General features: G+C 43.3%; 2 protein-coding genes across 2 annotated transcripts in view; one reads left to right on the plus strand and one right to left on the minus strand.

Annotated features, from left to right (window-relative positions):
* Window positions 1-2,512, plus strand: part of NSD2 (nuclear receptor binding SET domain protein 2) — an 86,876-nt gene extending 84,364 nt beyond the window's left edge. Inside the window, 2 exon segments of the mRNA XM_044295486.1 lie at window positions 414-618; window positions 1,283-2,512. Coding sequence (XP_044151421.1) covers window positions 414-618; window positions 1,283-1,551 — 474 coding nt within the window. The 3' untranslated portion in view covers window positions 1,552-2,512.
* Window positions 2,513-8,902: 6,390 nt separating this feature from the next.
* LOC122927479 (signal peptide, CUB and EGF-like domain-containing protein 2) overlaps window positions 8,903-20,558 on the minus strand; it is a 35,373-nt gene continuing 23,717 nt past the window's right edge. Inside the window, exons 5-9 of the mRNA XM_044279398.1 lie at window positions 19,148-19,211; window positions 16,766-16,854; window positions 14,891-15,003; window positions 10,025-10,181; window positions 8,903-9,687 (exon numbers count right to left, since the gene is read on the minus strand). Of these exons, the coding sequence (XP_044135333.1) occupies window positions 9,497-9,687; window positions 10,025-10,181; window positions 14,891-15,003; window positions 16,766-16,854; window positions 19,148-19,211 (614 nt within the window). The 3' untranslated portion in view covers window positions 8,903-9,496. The remainder of the gene's footprint in view (window positions 9,688-10,024; window positions 10,182-14,890; window positions 15,004-16,765; window positions 16,855-19,147; window positions 19,212-20,558) is intronic.

Consider the following 20,558-nt stretch of genomic DNA (forward strand, 5'->3'; position numbering starts at 1 on the left):
TTGCACGTTTTTTCGCATGCCATTTGTGCTGTAAAATTGGCAACTTTCCCTGCTCACGCCACTTTTCTAAAGTGACAAAACAAATGGGTGTGGCAAGTGGGTAGGCCAGAATGCCCAGTTCATTTAGAATTTTTCATGCATATTTTGACGTGTAAAAAGGCTTAAATCTACGCCAACTAGAGGGCTGGCATAGAGTTAAGTTTGTCTCACGGCCTGCCAGACAAAGTGCCAAACAGGCCTCTACATAGCTTTGGCGCTTTCCTCTGGCAGTGCGGTCTTAATGTCCCCTACAGTTACACTTTGATACAAACTTTATGAAGGTGCAGATGCCAGGTGTCAGCAAATGGCAGCCTGTATTATGCCGATTTATTTAAATAAAGAACCTCCATGTTATTGTTTCTTTGATATTTCAGAATTCAACAGCATCATCGCATGAAGAAAAATCCAAGAAGGCCAAGAAAAAAGTGAAAAGACGCCGGACTAGAGGTGAAGGGAAGAAAGAATCTGAAGATTATTGCTTCCGCTGTAATGATGGTGGCGAGCTAATTCTGTGTGACAAGAAGTTATGCACAAAGACTTATCACCTCGATTGTCTCGATCTTGACAAAAGGCCATTTGGTGAGTTGCTTAAGGTGAAATTTAACCCTTGTAAGTTCTGCGCTGATTAATCTTTTGAGGTATTTCTGTATGGCAGTGTACTATGCCCGTCAGTGTTGCACTGACAAGCAGCCCATTAGGTCCTGCCATTCCCACGGTCCTATTAGGCTGACATTTAAATAGATTTGGAGGCCTTTGTTAGGCCCCTGTCTGCCATGGTTACACATTGATATCCCACAATCACATTGCTGGGGAATCCAATGGGTTTACAGAGGAAGCCTCCTCCGTCAGTGAACTACATAGGCGCCGCAGTTACTATTTCCTGCAGCATCTAAGTGATTAAACAGCCAGGATCGACTGCTGGTTTAGGGGCTTGGCTGTCATTAAGCTTATTCTAGAGTGCTGTAAAAAAAACATGGTGCTGTAGAATAAGGCCCCTGAATAGCCTCAATAAGAGGCAAAATTGACATGCTTTTTTGGAATTAAATTCTAAGCTGCTACCACTAGAGGGAGCTTACTGAATATTGTTTCTACACTGACTTGTATAGTAAGCTCCTGTCTATCGGTGCTCTGTATCCTCCCGGTAGCCCTGTCTGTGGGAGCTGAGGGCTACTGTGATTGATTCTGCATAACTGTAGTTTTGGGGGTTTTCTTTTACCCACTTTGATACAAACTTTATTCCCAGGGAAGTGGGAGTGCCCGTGGCATCACTGTGATGTCTGTGGAAAGGCTTCCGTGAGCTTTTGCAGCCTGTGTCCAAACTCCTTTTGCAAAAGCCACAATGACGATGGACTGTTCACACGGACGGCGGAGGGCAAGCTTTGCTGTCTGGAGCACGACCCGGCCGAGTTCAATGAAGTACAAGCTGCTGAATGTATACCGAAGAGCACTCAAAAGCCAAGTATAAGAAGAGTCAGAAGAGCAGATAACCAGCGGACTGCAACGCTACTGTAAATATGACTGTGAATAAGGAGGAAAACTAAAGCCTTTTCCATTGTACAGCTTTGTAATAGACCTTGATTCAGGACAGCACATACACACTGAGCCATCCTCTGCAGCCTCGGCTGCGTCTGCACTGATACCGAGCTCTGCCAGCCATAGCTCACCACCCATTTTACCAGTGACCCACATTTACACAGCATTACCGTGACATCCTCATTAGCAGCTTACAAATGGAAAGGCTTGTGTGGTAGTTTATGACTGGAGCCGCTTGCAGGATTTTTAAGTGCACCGTTTCAGCAGTTATTTTACCTTTTTGTAAGACAAGACACTATTGGCTCCACCATGGAAATCTATACATATTTTATTTTTTTTCTGTATTTTACTAGTCCAGAAGATTCTTTGTGTAACGCTTTCTTAACAAGATATAGGTACATTTAACACAATATTTTAATATTTTAATTTTTTTTAATCGGGGCTTTGGCTGCAAGTGCTCAGAATGCAGGCTCTGTAATGACTGTGCTGCATGCATCCGGCTCAGTCATGGCAGCGCATCATACATCATGTTCATTGATGACTGCGCTGCATACATCTGGCTCAGTAATGACTGCGCTGCATGTATCCGGCTCAGTCATGGCAGCGCATCATACATCAGGTTCATTGAGGACTGTGCTGCATACATCCGGCTCAGTAATGACTGCGCTGCATGCATCCGGCTCAGTCATGGCAGCGCATCATACATCAGGTTCATTGAGGACTGTGCTGCATACATCTGGCTCAGTAATGACTGCGCTGCATACATCTGGCTCAGTCATGGCAGCGCATCATACATCAGGTTCATTGAGGACTGTGCTGCATACATCCGGCTCAGTCATGGCAGCGCATCATGCATCATGTTTATTGAGGACTGTGCTGCATACATCTGGCTCAGTAATGACTGCGCTGTGTGCATCAGGCTCAGTTATGGCAGCGCATCATGCATTAGGGGCAGACCTACAAAGAGAACCATGCTTACTTGCTTCCTAGCCTCAGCTGCTGCACTGGGCTCTCTCGGTGCAAACTTTTGTATGACGCCGCTGCAGCCAATCACTGTCCACAGTGGCGACCTGCTCCCCTTGCGTCATGACAAATGATCATGTGATGCAAGGGGAGCAGGTCACGTCTGCAGCCAGCGATTTGCTGCAGCAGCGCCAAACAGGAAGTTTACATCCAGGGAGCCAAGCGGAGCAGCTGAGGCCATGGAGCGAATGAGTGGGGAGCCAGCACTGAGAAACGGGTAACTATGCTTCCCTTTGCAGGTCTGCCTAGGAAGGGAGTTTGCCAACTTCCCTGCCCAAAGGTGCGCTGCATGCACCATGACCACGTTCACACAGCCAAATGATTGTGTTAAGGCCAACATTTTTTTTTTTCTTAGCACATTTTTACTATTTTAAGAGTGACTGCCTTTTGATGACTGTGGGAACAAATTGCTATGCTTTTAATTTTTTATATTTTCTTGCGTTCAGTCCAAGTAGTGTGCTCGTTTTACAAATGCACAGTTGCTACCTCACCTGGTTACAAGTGTGGCTCCCACCTTGAAGTTTTTTTTTTTTTCTCTTAATGAGATGGGTCTGCAAAATGCTCCACAACACCGCAGCGGAGCGTTTCCTATCTGCTTATAAAGATTCATGGAAAATCCACTGCCGGCCTCATGGCTACGTCATCTCAAGTTTTCTTTAGAGAATTTTTTTTAATAATATATAGAGGCAGGTTTGCCAGTTTTTTTATTTTTTTTATTGTAAATTACATGGTGTCATATACCTCTGTATGTTCAGGCTGGGATTCCACACAGTTCCATTTAGCGCCAGGCAATACGTCATTTTATGTGGATAATCAGTGTATGTGTGCACGGCCGGGGAGGATATCCCATGTACACACATCTTGGGTTTTTGTTCTTGAAACATAGCTGTTGGGTTGCGAAAAAGATTTTGCTCTGCTCCCCCCCCCTGACTTGACAAACTTCACCATTGCCTAACCCTGGGTTCACACCTAGGCGTTTCTCGAATGCGCGTTTTTGTCGCGCGTTTTATGCGCGTTTTTTTTAATAGTGAACGCGCGTTTGACGCGCGTTTAGGTGATTGACAGCAGTGTTGTCCAAAGAGTCTATGGCCCAAACGCGCCAAAAAAAGCTCCTGTACTTGTTTGAGCGTCGGGCGTTTTACAGCGCGATCGTACGCGCTGTAAAACGCCCAGGTGTGAACCCTTCCCATAGGGAATCATTGGTTCTTGCCGGTTGTGCGTTTTACAGCACGTAGGAACGCGCTGTAAAACGCTCAGGTGTGAACCCAGCGTAAAACTAGCGAGCCTCCAAGAGACTTAGTAGAGCCAAACCACAACATTAGGACTAAACAGTGTGGGCATTTTACCCCTAGTTGTGCTCATGCATGTATTTTCTTACATGCAGGATCATAGTTAATCTCGAAGACCATCATGCCTTTTCTAGTTTGCCGTTGCCGATAAATTTTATGATATATCTTTATTATCTATGGGGGTGTAGCCCCATTTCTCTAATGCAGAGCCAAAGTTTCCCGATTCCTTGCACACAGCTAGTTAAGTAATAAGAGCACATTCCAGAGTGGACAATGTATAGGTCGTAACTAGGGATGAGCGAACTTCTGTTGTATAAGTTCAGTTTTACCGCAGAATTAAATTATGGATCCTGTGACCACTCGGACCATACCTTATGGTCCCTGTCACGGGATCCATAACGCAATTCTGCAGTGACTGGAACTTCTAAAACAGAAGTTTGTTTATCTTTAGTCGTAACCTCTTAAAGGGGTTGTCCAGGAATAAATAGTTTTTACATAATGCCTGCTTCAGTAAGCAAAACTTTCTTACTTACCTGCCCTCTTCCGCGATTAGTCTGGTGAGTCCATCTTCCTCTGCAGCATGGGAACAATGACTGGCCTCAATGGTCATGTGCCACATGTGGATTCGTCACCACTGAAGCCAGTTATTTGGCTGCAGCAGAGCATATGACCAAGCTGGAGACTGGAAGATGGACATACCAGGGAAGCAGGTAAGTGCGCCTCTTTTGTTTACCGAGGCAGGCTGCAGGCGTTAGCGCTATTAAGCTCCACCTAGTGGTGGTTGCAGGTAGCAACATTTTGATGTTGACTCCCAGTGCTTGGTACAGTGTTTAGAAATGTGCATGTATCTTTATGGTCATAATCGCCTTAATCCAGTATGCAAATTATTTGACAAGTGCCCCATGGGCTGTCTGAATTGATCCAGGTCTTGGTTGTGACCCCTCTAGCTCCCACCTCTTTCCTCTGAATGATGGGCCTGGCCTAGTATCCACATAGAAAGCTTGTCCTTGGTTGGTAGATCTGTGAGGCCGTTGCCCACAGCTAAAGGTGTACCACACGTGTTCCTGGCACGTCTCTTGCATGAGATTTCGTTGTGGCTATCAATCAGGGTGAAGGGACAGGAGCTGGGCATGGCTTGCCAGGGCATTTGCATACCGGATTCATTCCCCAGAAGTATGATAATGAATCCTGGGAGTCTTTTGGTGGCCATAACTCTTCTGACGAACTGCCTTTAAATCTTTAAACGGGATTTTGTGCTCTGTATCCGTAAAACTAAGCGCTGACCTCCTATCAAACTGTATTATGAAACCAGTCGGCACCGAATTTTGGATAAAAAAAAAAAAAAAGACTGTAACTTAACCATTCTCGACGCTGTGTATGGCCAGGTTTAACTATCGAGCAGTGGCCATCATACAAGAACCTCTTGGGCGATCTTTAAGGTGTTTGGGGGGGGGGGATTAGCATAGCTCAGGCCCGGCCCTTAAATCATTTTGCTTTGTGTTCCGCCTCTGTCTTGAACTGTAGGATCCCCTGTTCTATTTGGCCAGATAAACAGGTGAGTCTGATGTGATAGGGACATGAACGAATCTGTACGTTAATGGAGACCAATCCTTATACTAGAGAACTGAAGAATCTCCACTTTGATTCCCATTTGTTTTAAGTTGCAAAAAAAAAGAAAGAAAAGTTCATCAGCAATGAAAGACGCACTTTATTACGTGAAATGCTTTTATTTTATCATAACTTCAACTTGAACTCATCAAGACAATATATCTTTTTATGTTTTTATCCACAAGCTGTCAGAATAGAGAGTTTTCATTACTAATTCTGAATCCGGTGAGTTTTATTTTCCTAATGTTGGTGACCGCCCTATGGGCTCATGTTAGCATCCAGACCTCTGCAGTTCAACTGAACCCACTCTACTGTAGATCTTCGTAGGGCTCCATGGTGAATGCTCACCCAGGGGTCGTATCTGAAACTGGCCTGAAGACAACCATACACATATGCACGCAGAAATGTTTTGGCCAAGGTCAAATGTCTTCTCGATATGGCGAGGGGAATAACCTGCTGCCAGACAGACAACTAGAGCGAATAATTTCACTTAAATGATCAGACATGTTGAAGTCCATTACAACTGATCCTTCTCTTTCCCAGTCATCTGCTGTTGGAGGAGAGTCAGGATACATTCAGATGATTGGCCAAAAACTGTATGTGTGTATGGTCACCTTAAAAGCTATTTACACCTTCGGGGACACTTGTTTTATGACTGCATTTTACTCATTTTGGGCTAAAGATAATATTTTTTTTTCAATTGACTTTTATTAAAAATGATCAGCCATTTCTGAAATACACGGTTTAAAAAAATAAGTAGTTTTGCAAGGTCTGTTTTCTTTGACATGGAAATGGATTTTAAGCCATATTCTTGAGTGTTTAAAGTCAGGAGATCAGAAATAAGAGCTGTCATTTTATTTTATTTTTTAAACCCTGTATCACAGAAACAGCTGAACATTTTTAATAAAGACCAATTGAACAACATTTTTTTTTTTTAGCCTGAAATGAGTAACATGTGGCCATGAAAAAAATTCCCCTGAAGGTGTCCATTTCCTTTAAGTCTTAACACTAGGCTCAAACTAGCGTTAGGAGTACCGGCCCAACAAAAAACACTGCATGCAGTGATATGTGTCCGCCCAGATCTCATTACAGTCAGGGTGGATCTGGCAGATGAACAGCCTGCCACATTTCTAATGGTGATGTGAACATTGCCTTAACAATTTGTATCGGAAGGAAAGAGCAAGAAATTGTCTTTGTATTCATATAGGTGAATTGGTGAGAGTTACTCCAAAATTAAATCTTGATGGTGGCTCAAAAGTCACTTTGATCAGAATTTACCCTGAATGCACTTTTTTTTTTATTTTATACACTCTAGTGAGCATGTCTGATGAATTTCACTAAGGGCTCATGCACACGAACGTGCTTTGTTTTATTTTTTGTTGGCCGTATGCGGAACCATTCACTTCAATGGGTCTGCAAAAAACAGCAGCAGGTACTCTGTGTGCATTCCATTTCCGTACCGCAAAAAAGAAGTGTGTGTCCTATTATTGTCTGCAAGTCATGGTCTGAGGCCCCATTCAAGTCAATAGGTTCACAAATAATACAGAACACATCCATACTGTAGAAATGCTATGCCCAGCCCATATTGCTCATGTGTTTGGTGATTAATACGTTACTGTTTCCGATCAGCAAAGATCGCATACGGATATGCGTTGTGGAAGACGACTTAAATCAGAGGAAGAAAAAAAAAAAAACACTCGGATACGGAACAACGGATCTGTGAAAAACGGACCACAAAACAATGGTTGTGTGCATGAGCCCTAAGACCTAAATAAAAGGTTTTAATAAAACAAATGTCATTATTTTTTTGCTCAAAATACTTACAGCAGGAATGTCCAACAAAGGTGTTTATCACCTATAAAGTGTTGAAAACACAAACATACTTTTTGTTGAGCTTTTCTCATCAGGAGTAGTGTGAACATGAAGTTTTATTCTTCTCCACCAAGTGCCCAGTGAAGCTCTCTGTCTCCTGGGCACTTGACAGCAGAATTTGTCATATTCTCACTATTCCTTCATGAGAGAAGCGCCACAAAATGTTTGTCCTGCTCTTCCCGATCCCTAGCTAGAGTTTAGCGTGGTCAAAACTGCTGACGGCCTCCATTTTAAGGCAAAGTTCAAAACAGTCTCATAAGGACAGTACATAGATTATTACAAGAGGAGTAAAATCATGCAATATTCTAATAGGAACATATTTGATGTCTCTATATCAACATACTTATGTGGTACAGTTGTGTGGAGTGATGGTTGACACCTGGATGTCCTCATTCTCCTGCTCACAGACCTGAGTCTTTAAATACACTAATCAGTGCTGACTGCATCAGACTACAAATTTTATTGAAAGTTGTCCATTTATTCATATTTCCAGGAGGAACACAGAAAAGATGCTCCTGAATTGTATTATGGTCATATGCTGAGATCCTCTATTAGCAGTACTGTTGCATTGTACAACAGCACCATTAGTCAGTGCACCCAGCCCACAGATCGTGCACCCATGTCAGACAGGGCAACATATTTTGTATTTATGGACAGCTTTAGCAAATATGAGGAGGCATTGAGTGAGGTACATCTTCATTGCACTGTGAAGCCTTACTATTATCTAAAGTGCAAAATCAAAAGTATATTGGGAAAAAAAAGTTTTCCTTTATCACTTGCCATAGACATTTAACTAAATAAATAAATGGTATAATACTGCAACAGAAAACTTCCTTCAATATTAGGTGGAGACCAAACAGGCCTCACCACCTTTATTACTTTAATCATTTTCTGGGGCTGAGAAGTTGATTTGTTTTATTTTAGGTCCAGCTCCAATATACTGGCTAATGCCCTCTGGCAGCTCATACGACATCATTGTCTTGGGTCAGTGTTCCTAATGGTTCACCATCAGTAAGACTCCCATAAATCCAGTCCCTATCTGAACGGGACTTGAAGTAGTATTGACTCCTTCAGGATAAAACACACATCTCAATTTTACTGCAAGGTTTTTTTTGTATATTTCACTCAAAAACACAATTCTCCAATTTTAATGAACCCAAAGGCATTTCAAGAATATTCAGCATCAAAAATGGCCTATTTATACAGCCATATCTATGATATGTGTACCTATGTAGGTACTTAATTAGCTAGATATCACCATTTGTGTGGAGAGGGTTAATGGGCAGGAAAATAAATATTGCTTTAAAACAAGCCCTTATAGGTGTGGTGTTCCAGAATTCTATTGGTTTTACTTGGGCTTAGGTGGTATGCCGGGCTGGATTCCTGTTCAGCGCAGGAGCACACGGCATCATTGGTTGCTATGAAGCCGTGCGCTTAATGCCGCCGCTGCACTACAGTAATACACTCGTATAGTGTATCACTGTAGTGCAGCGGCAGCATAGCAACCAATGACTGCTGTGCGCTCCTGCTCTGAACAGGAATCCAGCCCGGCATACCACAGACCGCTCTCGGCCGCAGTGCATTCAGCCTTAAGCATGTTTGACCTAATACAAGATCATACTCACCTGTTCTACTGCTGCTCTAGTCCTTTTCTGTGTCTTCCAGTCCCAGGCTACAGGCGGGGGGTTTATGTATGCCACTGTAGCCAATGACTGGCCTCAGCAGTGGTTTGCCTCTTGGGGATACGTCAGCACTGAGGGCAGGTATTGACTACAGCAGAACACGAGACCCTGAGTGTAGCCCAGCCTGAAGCCAACAAGACAGACTGGTGGAAGATCACTGTACAGCAGGTCCGAGGCAAGTATCATATTAGGTCTACAGGCGGTGTAAAAAAACAAAAAACTTTGGAATGTGGGGATAAATATGTAGAATAGAATTTGTTTTGTCTAACAAACAACATCACAGGGGGACACTTAAATAAGACTATTCACATGCTGTACAAAAAGGATCTACTAAATGAACACAGGAGAACATCAGTGTAGTCTCAAGTCAACAGAAACACCAGTCCAGTGTACATGGTGGTATATAGCTCAACACCAACATGCCTCCATCCAGTGAGCACAACTCGCATCCTATAGGATGGACATCGAACTGTTACCATCCAGCGTACACAGGTTCTGCATCATAAGTGATCCCATATAAAGAACTGGAAGATCTCTTTGGGTGTAGAAGAGGAGACCCGGGGCCGAAAACCTAAGATCCTTCTTCTTTCCGACGTCAGTCTTTGCTTTCGAATGACATAGAACACGGCCAAGAAATATTACTGCAAAGATATTAGAAGTTTACTGTAACAAAATCTTTGCTCTGACAAGTTCACATTTCAGTTATTTCCATCAGTTATAATGAGCCAAAACCAGGTGCAGAGCTTTCCATTTTACCTCATCTCTGAATAGGCTTCACTACAGGTTTTGGCTCACAATTACTTATGTATGAGGCCATCAAATAGAAGACGACAATGTCATGCATGTGTAAATGCTACTACTAGATAAGAAGAGCTTGAAGCTATGCAATGGGCTGGTCTAGTCCTGAAACGGAAGAGTCTTCCATTCTTAGATTCTAATAAGACACCAAAAAAATTTAAACTTTCAAACTCAACTTACCCACTGCACAAACTACAAGTATCGTGATGGTGAAAGGCGTCGGGCTACAAGATTCTCCATCCTTGTGCAAGAACGTCTCCATGCAATAACTCGGCTCCGTAGTCCCAGCAGGGCAAAAAGCATCATCAGGACAAAGAATGGGACCAATGTCTGGACTCTGAAGGAGAGAAGACATCTTAAAGAAGTTCTAGACCTGTTATGGCTAACCTCCGGCACTCCAGCTGTGTTAAAACTACAATTCCTAAGATGCACCCTAGCTTGGCTGTTCTCTAGAAATGAATAGAGCATGCTGGGAGTGGTAGTTTCCCCACAGCTGGAGTGCCGAAGGTTAGCCATCGCTGTTAGACTATGTATATGGCTTCACTTTTTCCACGTCACTCTCCCATCCTCCAATTTCTGGATTATAGTAGAATAGATGGTTTCCTATTGGTACACATTTTGGGCTGCACTGACCACAATTTTCAAAAATGCATCAAGATAAAACCAAGGTTTGTTTACCTCAAAATCAGTACAGACAGTAGATGGGCTTCAGCCATCTCTAGCAAAAAAAACAAACTATAAAGACAACCAATGACTTTTGTGGGGTTGTGATTAGGCTTGAGCGAATTAAGCTCCAGATCGTAGATCTTAAGTCTATTTGTTAAAAAAAAAAAAAACTTTGTTGTTAATGCAGTTTCCAGTCATCATTAAAATGTATGGCCTCTGGGTAGCCAAACTTCATCTCATCCGAAGTTGTGCAAGACTTCGGTGAATGAGTACGGCATTTCAAAATGTGTATTTAAAACCATTTTAAAATAGGAATCCGAAGTGGGCTTTGGTACCAGCCAGTACCAAAGCCCACTTCGGACTCCTATTTTAAAATGGTTTTAAATACGCAGATAGGAATACTGTACGCATTCACCGAAGTTTTGTGCAACTTCGTCTCTGCTGAAGTTTGGCTACACGGAGCCCATACTTTTTAATGCTGTACCAAAACAGCATTAACAACAACATTTTTTTTTAACAAATGGACTTCAGATCTATGATCCGAAGCTCGAGTCGCTCAAGCCTAGTTGGGATAAAGCTAGATTCTTCTTTACTTAAAACGAGAGGCTAAGTCCCTGGATTTAGGGCCACCAAAGATGCATGCAAATATCGCAGCTTATAGTTTATGGGAGTTACTCTAACAGCTGAGGGTTTCACAACATCCATAAATAAAATCGTGAGCAAATTGTGGTCCCCAATGCACGGTCATCGTTCGCGTGGCTAGCACTGACGGATGCCGACCCATTCAACTTGAACGGGTACGCGATCTGTCCGCACTGCAAACAAAAACCATATTACTTACCGTTAATTTCCCCTTCATGAATCCTCCATGACGGCATTACCATGAGAGATGACCCGCCTCCAACCAGGTAGGGACAGGAAGAATAAATTTGACCCTCCTCCGGCTCCTCCTCAGAGTCTCTTTTTATTCAAACACATTCACACTAACTACTTCCTATACATATTTACAAAAATGTATTTATTTTTTTGGGGGGAATCCCATGTCGTCATGGAGGATTCATGAAGAGAAGATTACCGGTAAGCAATATGGTTTTTCCCTTTCATCCTCCATGTCGGCATTAACATGAGAGACTAGCTTGCAAAACTCCTACCAAAGGCCAGGTCTTGCTTGGCATTAGTATCAACCCTGTAACGTTTGATAAATGTGTGTGGACTTGTCCACATAGCCGCTTTGCAGATCTGCTCTATAGATGCATTTGCGTTTACAGCCCAAGATGTTGACACTGACCTCGGAGAGTGGGCTATCAGAGTTTTTGGTGGAACCACTCCTGACAATTTGTAGGCTTCGGAGATTGGAATTTTTATCCACTTAGCTTTATGACCTTTATTTGCCCCTAGAAACTTCACAAACAAGTAGTTCTTCTAAAGGATTTAGTAGCTTCTAGATAGATCAGAATGGCCCTTCTCGCATCCAATTTATGAAATCTGATTTTGGATCCGTACAAAATGAGGGAACGATAATCTCTTCCTGCCTGTGAAAATCGGATACAACCTTGGGTAATGGCCACTAAAAATAAAGTCTTGACAGAGAGAGATATCTTAGAGAGGCCTCAGACAGTGGTTAAAAGGGAGAAACTGTCAATCCTGACAAGAATAGGTTAAGATCCCAAGGAGATACAACTGGTCTTAAGGAAGGCCTCAACCTATCCCGCTCCTTTGAGAAAACTGATCCAAGAAAATATATTTTCCACCACTTGATTTAGGGCTTACACTCCTTGTTCCTCCATGCCGGTTTAGATAACATGACAGTAGTGGCCTATCTGATCTCACTTGTATGTCTTTTCCTTCTATGTTTTGAGATAGAGCATTTACTGCCTCCCAGACCGCGGTTAATTCACTCCGATAGGAGAATAGAACTATTTGTTCCTTGGACCACTGACCTTGAAAGAGTGTTGAGAGCAATGAGCCCCCCCCCAACCCCACAGGCTTGCATCAGTCGTAATTATTTCCAGGTGCCTGAGACTCCGGGGAACCCCTCTTTGTAGGTGAACTGGGTTTAGCCACCACAGTAGAAACTGAATTACGGATGGAGAAATGGAGATTTTTCCTTCTAGCGAATTTAGATTCCTGTTCGAATCCTCTAGTAGCCATTGATGAAATACTTGAGAATGGAACTGAGACTTTTTGAGGGGGGGAAGGTTTTGACACGTTGTCTAGTATTACGCCCATGGGAAGGAGTCCAGTCCTTTAAGGAATCATAGGGAGTGTTTTCTTTCATAAGAGACTAATTGCTGCAACCACCTTTTTAGGAGATCTGGCGACCGATGGGGCAGCCATATTAGGCTTAATAAGAGCTGCAGCCGATTCCCAGAATTTTTTCAGACAAATCTACTTTTTTATTCATGGGGTCTTTTAGGGACTCCATGTCCTCAAAAGAAAGGGCATTAGCTCCTTTAACTAATTTAGAAAGGGAGATGTACCTTAGGACAGGACGTTATAAGTGTTTAGTCTTCCTCTTTGAAAGGGAGTCTACGCTTAATTGTCCTGAATAACTTCCTATCCGGAGCCTTCCATTCCCGTTTAAATCAATTAACGCATGTTCCTATGAACCGGAAAAACTTGCTTTTTCCATTGTTGAAGGCCATTAAACATTTCGTCCTGTACAGACCTTTGTACCTTCTCATCCGAGAGGTTCATGGTCACTCTAACTGCTTTAAATAATCCTTTAGCATCTTCAGATGAAAAAAAGAAAACTTTTAAATTCTGTATCCGACCCAGAGGAATCGTCCGAATCCCGAGACTCTTAGGGCTCATGCACACGACCGTATGTAACTTGCGGTCCGCAAAAAATACGGATGACATCCATGTGCATGCTGTATTTTGCGGAATGGAACAGCTGGCCCTTCATAGAACAGTACTATCCTTGTCCGTAATGTGGACAATAGGACTTGTTCTATCTTTTTGCGGAACGGAAATGGAATGCACATGGAGTAACTTCTGTTTTTTTGCAGACCCATTGAAGTGAATGGTTCTGCAAAAAAAAAAAAAAACAAGGAACGGCCACGGTAAGAAAATACGTTTGTGTGCATGAGCCCTAAATCTGAGTCCTGTTCTGAGTCTGAGGAAGACAAATCTGAGCTGACCATTTTAGGATCCCTGTATCTAGATGTAGAGGGACCAGGTACAGATACAGGATTTTCAGTTAAGACTAAATGCATTTTTTGTCTGATTAGGTCTTCTAGTTAATAGAGGGAACTAAATCTTTTGCCATGTTAGAAGTACATTTTTTGCAAAGTTTTTTTGTGCAGGATTCAGGCAATTTTAAAGAACAAATCACACTTTTCCTAGGTTTAGGATTTGTTTTTGCTCTCTGAGCACCATCTTTATCGCTCTACATGCATACAGGGAGAAAGCAGAGGTAACAAGGGGGTGGGTTAGCTTAGGTAATTATATAACCAGCATCTCCCCATGTGTACAGGCACTTACAACAGTCGGCCCCAGAGGTGTCTCCATTGAGTCAGCCTATCGGCATGTCTGAACTGGGGGACTATCTACCACATAGACCCCTTATATAGCTCCCTTACCTGCAGACCTCAGATCAGAGGGCGATTTCTGCCTTGATCAGCACGCCAAATAAGCTCTGCCCACTCTACGCATCATTGCTTGGCTGTACGCCAGAAGTCACCGCTGGAACGCAGGGCGGCTTCCTGTGAGGTCCGGCTCTAGCGGTGACATATCGGATTGCGGCAGAGGGCGTGCACGTGACCAGAGGAACTCACCAAGTGTCTGGTCTCCACATGGAATCCTCTGCCCGACACAGAGCGGGAGATAAGGAGCAGATGCCTGGCATGTAGCGGACCCTCCAGCACCACAGGTGGCCAAGGCAAAAAATTAAAACCTGCCTCCACAGACACTGTCCCACAGCATTTGCCATGAGAAAAAAAAAAAAAAACGTCTCCCACCTGGAACGGACAGGTAGACACTAAGGAGGAGCCGGAGGAGGGTCAAATATATTCTTCCTGTCCCTACCTGGTTGGAGGCGGGTCATCCTAACGGTCATTTCCCGTCATGGAGGATGAAAGGGAAAATAAAGCATGTTCTATTTCCTGTGGTACGGAGGCATGGACTAAAATGCCAAAGAAGCGCTCGGTAGTGCTTCCGTGGCCTTTGGGTGTGTAAGAGTGAATTGATCTAAGTGTCATGGAAAGGGAGTAGATGGGGCAAAGAAACAATTCGCCATTTTGTCCTGGGTGGCAATACTCAGCACCTTAGGTATGAATTTATTACAACCATCAGATATCTGTTCACACTATTAATAGTAGGAACAACCTTTGATGATCGTAGTGAGATTATTGGTCATCATTGCCACTAAATACTTACAGGACAGTAGTGATTTACAGGACACTCTTCGCAGCGCTCTCCTCCCCAGTTCACCTGGTAGTCTCCATCCTGACAATATTTGCACCGGTCGTCTCCGTGTCCCTTGTACATACCTAAGTGAGGAATCCAGACATAGTACAGGAGAACATATCTTCTTGGATACAAACTAGTCATCTTTAAGGTGCCCACACTCATTAGACCTAACGAGGATGACCCTACTAGTTTTAGCTGGATCAGCCAACGATCTAGTGTGTATAAGGGTCTCTTGACTCTCAACTGACTTCAGATTTCAGCTGGATAGAAGGATTGGACATATCAGATTCTTAGTTCTTTGTAGAAAATATGCTACTGCCAGCAGCTCCCTGCCAAAAATATATACTCTGCCATCACAAGAGTGCATGTTTATGTGGGAGTGGGAAGAAATAACTGCCGACCTAAGGAGCGTTCAACCAATAGTTATAGAATATGTATGGCCATCTTCAGTGAGATGTCATATCAAAGGGGTTATCCCACGATTAACCTAAAATATGAAAATAATTCACATGGATCCAGAGATCTCCCCATTTATTGCTCTGCTAGATTTATTTCAAGCTGTCAGCTGCACCTGGTGGCAGTTGAAGGATGGAACTAAACATGTGCGGCCATCTCAGAGAGCAGGACAGAGAAATTAGAAAAAGAGCAAACAGTAGGTGGCGCTATACAGAGATTTCACTGAATAACTCCGTAGCTATAAAAACATTTTAAATTACATGCAAATACAAGAGCATTCAGGTGCTGGTTTGAAAAATATTGAATATTTTTTGGGCTACAACCCCTTTAAGGCTAAACAAAACAAAAAAAAAAAAAAAAAAAAAGTACAGTAATAATTCTAGAAGGACCAGCTTTCAGAGAAATAGCAGGAGATGGATGTCAATGAGCCTCTTGGTCCCTCTTAATGCCCAAAGAGAATCCTAGTATGCTCATCAGTATACATAATAATCCATGGTCATCCATATAAACCTTTAGATTCTCCCCTCCTTGACAATCACTTCAAGGTAGAGTTTTGTGCAATACACCCATCTGTAAGATGCCCTAACCTACTACCTATGATGACCTCTTTTGTACAAAAAAGGTTTCACATCCAGACTTGTAGAGGACAGTCCTAAATCGAGATCTCCCAGAGGAACCCCAAATGTCCAAACACGGTATGTGGGATAGGGCTGGTGAAAGCGCATATAGCCCAAAACAGACTAACGCTGGCCACTTTCATCCAAACACTTGTTCAGCCAACAGCCCTGCTTACTCCCGACTCCACCATATACATGCATGCTGTGCTTCTGTGGTGTATGGGTATTTCAGTTGGGGAGAGGTGAATAAGCAGCTGCTAGACTCCTCTGTCAGAGGGCGGAAAGAAGCATTGGCCATGATGAACTCCAACATGCCAAGTCCTTCAGTTTTTGTCCTCATGGAGGGGTCCTTAGGCCTACTGTACATAGCAGGACATCAGACTAATCCAGATCACAATTTGTACATTTATTGTACGGCCGGGTTCCCATTTATCGGTTATATACTGCCTTTTGTTTGGACCAGTCCGGCATCAATAGCTGCATGTGCCAGATCCCAGTGATCAGTTTCCCTCCAGCATGGTATAGAACTGGGATCAGCAACCTTCGGCTGTTGTGAAACTATAACTCCTAGCATGCAACTTTCACTTCTGTGGGGGTTCATAGAACAGCCGAGTAATTGTGTATAAAGGGAGATATACGGTAGTTTTAAGACACCTGGACTGCCTGAGGTTGCTGACCCATGGGTGGCTGGATGTATCAGAACCCCACCTAAACAGTTATTTTACCCCAAAATGTTATTAATTAATATAAAGCCAGTTGTGTATTTTACCAGGACGACACAAGGAGCACTCTATGGAGCCGACCTCCAGAGATTCCTGTCCATCAGGGCACATTGTGCATTGGGTACATGAGGTTGTGCTGCAGAATGAAAAGAAATCTGTTAGAAATAGGTTTAAAAAAAAATAAAAAATTAATACTGTGTTGTCACAGCGGATTTAATGATGTCACCAAAGGCCAAAAGTGACATGGACAATGCAACACAACTGCCTTGATGTGAAGGGTGGCAGGCAGCGCTGCTGCGCAGGGTGAATCCACACAGGAGCTACACGACTTAAAGGGGTTGTGCGACTTTATATATTTTTTTTTTTAAACAGACCTAAAAGAGTGGCCGGACCAGTGGTTGTCCTTAGACTTACCTGGCCCCCGCCTCCATCGCTCCAGGGCCACCACCACAGATCCCGGGTCTCTCTGGAATCAACATCACGTGATGGCTGCACCAAACCTGTTGCCCGTGCAGCACCCGACCCACCACTGCATGGATGACAGGTCACTGCTGCGGCTGATGATTGGCTGCTGCGGTCGTGTGCCCTCAGTCAACAGGAGGTTGATTCCAGACCTGCGAAGGCGGCCGTGGAGAGATTGAGCCAGAACCTAGCGGCGGGAACTAGATCTAAGCACCGCCGTGGGTCTGGCCACTCTTTGAGGTCGGTTATAAAAAAAAAAAAAATAAAAAAAAAAAAAAGGGTGGGTTCGCACTTGCGTTACAGCATTCCATTATAGGTTCTGTTTATAACGGAATTTCGGGACGGAATGGGAAAACGGAAGCCTTTAAGAGGTATTCCATTTTCAGCCGTCATAATAGTGGTCTATAGGGCAAGCATAACGGAGCCGTCTTGCTTCCGTTATGCAGGACAGAAAACGTCCAGGAATTCCGTTATATCCCGTTATAAAGTTGTACATCCCCTTTAAAGGAGTTTTCTAGGACTTAAATATTGATGTGCTCTATCCATCAATAGGAGATCAGTAGGGTTCTGAGCTTGGAGGACATTTGGATACAGTGTATGGAGCCATGCAAGCTCTGGTGTGCTGATCAGTGATCGGTGGGAGCCCAGGGTATGGCAGCCATATCCAGGTCTTCAACCAAACATTGCAAGCATTGTCGGGTCCATGCAGTCAGATCCCAGGGATCAGGAAGTGATCACGTGTCCTGGGGAGAAGCCATCACTTCTGTTGGTAGGAAAAACCCCATTAAATGATCCCTTTGCTATTCTGCCATATATTGTTTTCCAAATCTTTAATTTCCAAGGTTACTCCAACTTTAATGTAATTTAAAATGGCTCGTCCCATCTCATCAGACTAAGCACTGACCCCAGGTGGCCAGGTTTATGGAAACCGCCGAGAGGGCCCACTCTCCACTATATTATACACAAACAGCATAGCACAGAACAAGCTACGCTGCTTCCATAACTCGTGTTACAGAAGGAGCGTAGATTGTTTTGCTATGCTCTTTGCGTAGCTCCCACTCACTACAATGAGAGTCACGAAAATAGTAGAAAGTGGGCCCACTTATCCGTTTCTGTAAACCTGGCCACCTAGAGCAGGCGAAATGGGACATTTCTCCATGTACTGGCTTCCTGGCACTGAACAAACAGCAGTGTAAAGTATGGTGAGAGCAGCAGTTGGAGCTTTTAAAGGCTATGTACACCTTTGGGAGGCAATTTTTGTTTATGATTGCATTTTACTCATTTGGCTAAAAATCATATTTTCAATTATACTTTATTAAAAATATTGAGCAGTTTTGTCACAAAGGGTTAACCATTTTTCTAACTATGCGACTGGTACTTTCACTTTGTGCTGTCATCTAATAACCCTCATCTCTAAACTACTGAGAGGTCACTTATTTAACCCACATTCTTATCTGTAAGGTAAGAACTGAGCTATAATAAGTGTTTATAATGTCAGAGAGCAGAGATAAGGAGCCCGTCAACTCCCCAACTGACTGAAAAGACAGAAAATCCTCAGGCAGCTATTACAGCATCTCAGCTCTGTACAGGAAAAACAAAAAGGACTCCATATTGTTAATAAAGACCAATTGAAAAAAATTATTTTAGCTAAAAAAAAAAAAAAAAAAGTTACATAGGCTTTAAGGAGACAGGAAGTGAATTGTAGCTCACCCTGGTGTCTGACTATTGGGATTTTCATGAAAGCGGTATTAAATTTCAAAACCGCTGCACAAGTTGATAAAGGGTAATCTAAAGGCACCCAACATCGTGCGGCATGGCCGCCGGATCCACATGCATATTGCCGCACCTATACATGGCCTCGTGTCACAGCAAGTCATGGTGCTGCCCTGCAATTAAGTAATCCAGCAGCTTGGCTGCAATGGATGCGGGCGCCCTAACAAATCTGAAAATGACATAAAGTGTATTACTTGCAAAATGCGCCATTCGGACACGGCTCACACTGCAGGGCGTTCTGTTGAGATGCAAAGTGACCTAGAAAAAAAAAAGACAAGGACAAGTTTTTTTGAGTCACAAAAAAAATTATCAAATAATAACGCAGAAAATTACTTGAGTGCCCAATGTCAGGATGCTGCAGTAAGGCACCTGGATTTTTATCATGCCTATTTTATAGAGCATTTCCAGCTAAAACGAAGACAAGTTAATATAAATTCTTGGGTCAGTCTCTTCCGTCAAGTTATAAGCAGTTTCTGGGATTGCAGGGTGACAACCAATGTACCATCACTGATTTTATTGACATCTCTAGTCTGAGCCGCAGAAAATATTCTAACAATAATAAATATAAAAAGCCCCTTTCATAGATAACACTGTATAAAACAACCACTGCATTATGCTTTTCAAGTATGACATCATGTGATTTTTTTTCCCCAAAAACATTTTTTTTTTTGCCAGCATCCCCCGGCAACACATTCCAGTTCTCGCTTTGCCTAGCCTCCAAGACAGACTGAAATAGATTTGTGATCATCTCCAAGACATCTGACTCCTTGTAGATAAACAAAAATAATACACACAAGCGTGATGGGATCTTTTCATCTCTTCTTTCCTTGCACCATGTTTAATGAGGTGGACATCCAAATTGAACTATAAAATTTGTACAGAACTCTGGTAAAGTTGCATTGATTTTATCTTTCTGTCCCCGACACATGTTGGTGATGCCGCTCCGGGTCTGGGACAATGCTACATATCTGGTGGGATTGCTCGGGAGTTCATCCTTTATGGCTAGCGATATTCGCTCTCTATAATGTTCTTCACCAGTTGACTGTATCACCCTCTCCTCTACTCGAGCTCTTATCTATATATCCAAGCCGTATCCGGCAGGTCAAAAGAGGTGCCCTTCGGACCTTTATCCAATCCATGAGACAAATAATTCCTCGTAACTGGAAATCCACTGATAGTTTGAGGAGAATCACTTGGTCAACGGCACTAGACACCCTGGTACGCATGGAAGAATTGGGAGCAGAGTCCCATAACCAGATGTCCATTCATGCTCAGACTTGGGAGCCATGGCTGCAATTCAGAGGCTCTCAGTTCTTAACCTGGTTGGCAGACGATGCTTCTCCCCGTCTAGCGGATTAGGCTTTGGTACGCCTCTTGCATTCTGTGCTCCCCTCTCCTCCTCACCCTTGCCATCTGGCCTTTGTCTTCTGTCTCCCCTTCCTGCCTTTTTTATTATTTTTTTCCTCTCTCCTTCTTTTTGTGTTTTCTTTCCTTTCTCGTCGGGCTAAAACCCTTAGCCTCCCAGCCCCTCCAGTACCTGTGGGTCATGCGGCTCACTGCTGGAAATCCAGGGGGCTGGGGAATGGTAGCTGCAACCCCGCTGGG

Source organism: Bufo gargarizans, chromosome 1 (genome assembly GCF_014858855.1).
Source record: "Bufo gargarizans isolate SCDJY-AF-19 chromosome 1, ASM1485885v1, whole genome shotgun sequence".
NCBI classification, from domain to species: domain Eukaryota; kingdom Metazoa; phylum Chordata; class Amphibia; order Anura; family Bufonidae; genus Bufo; species Bufo gargarizans.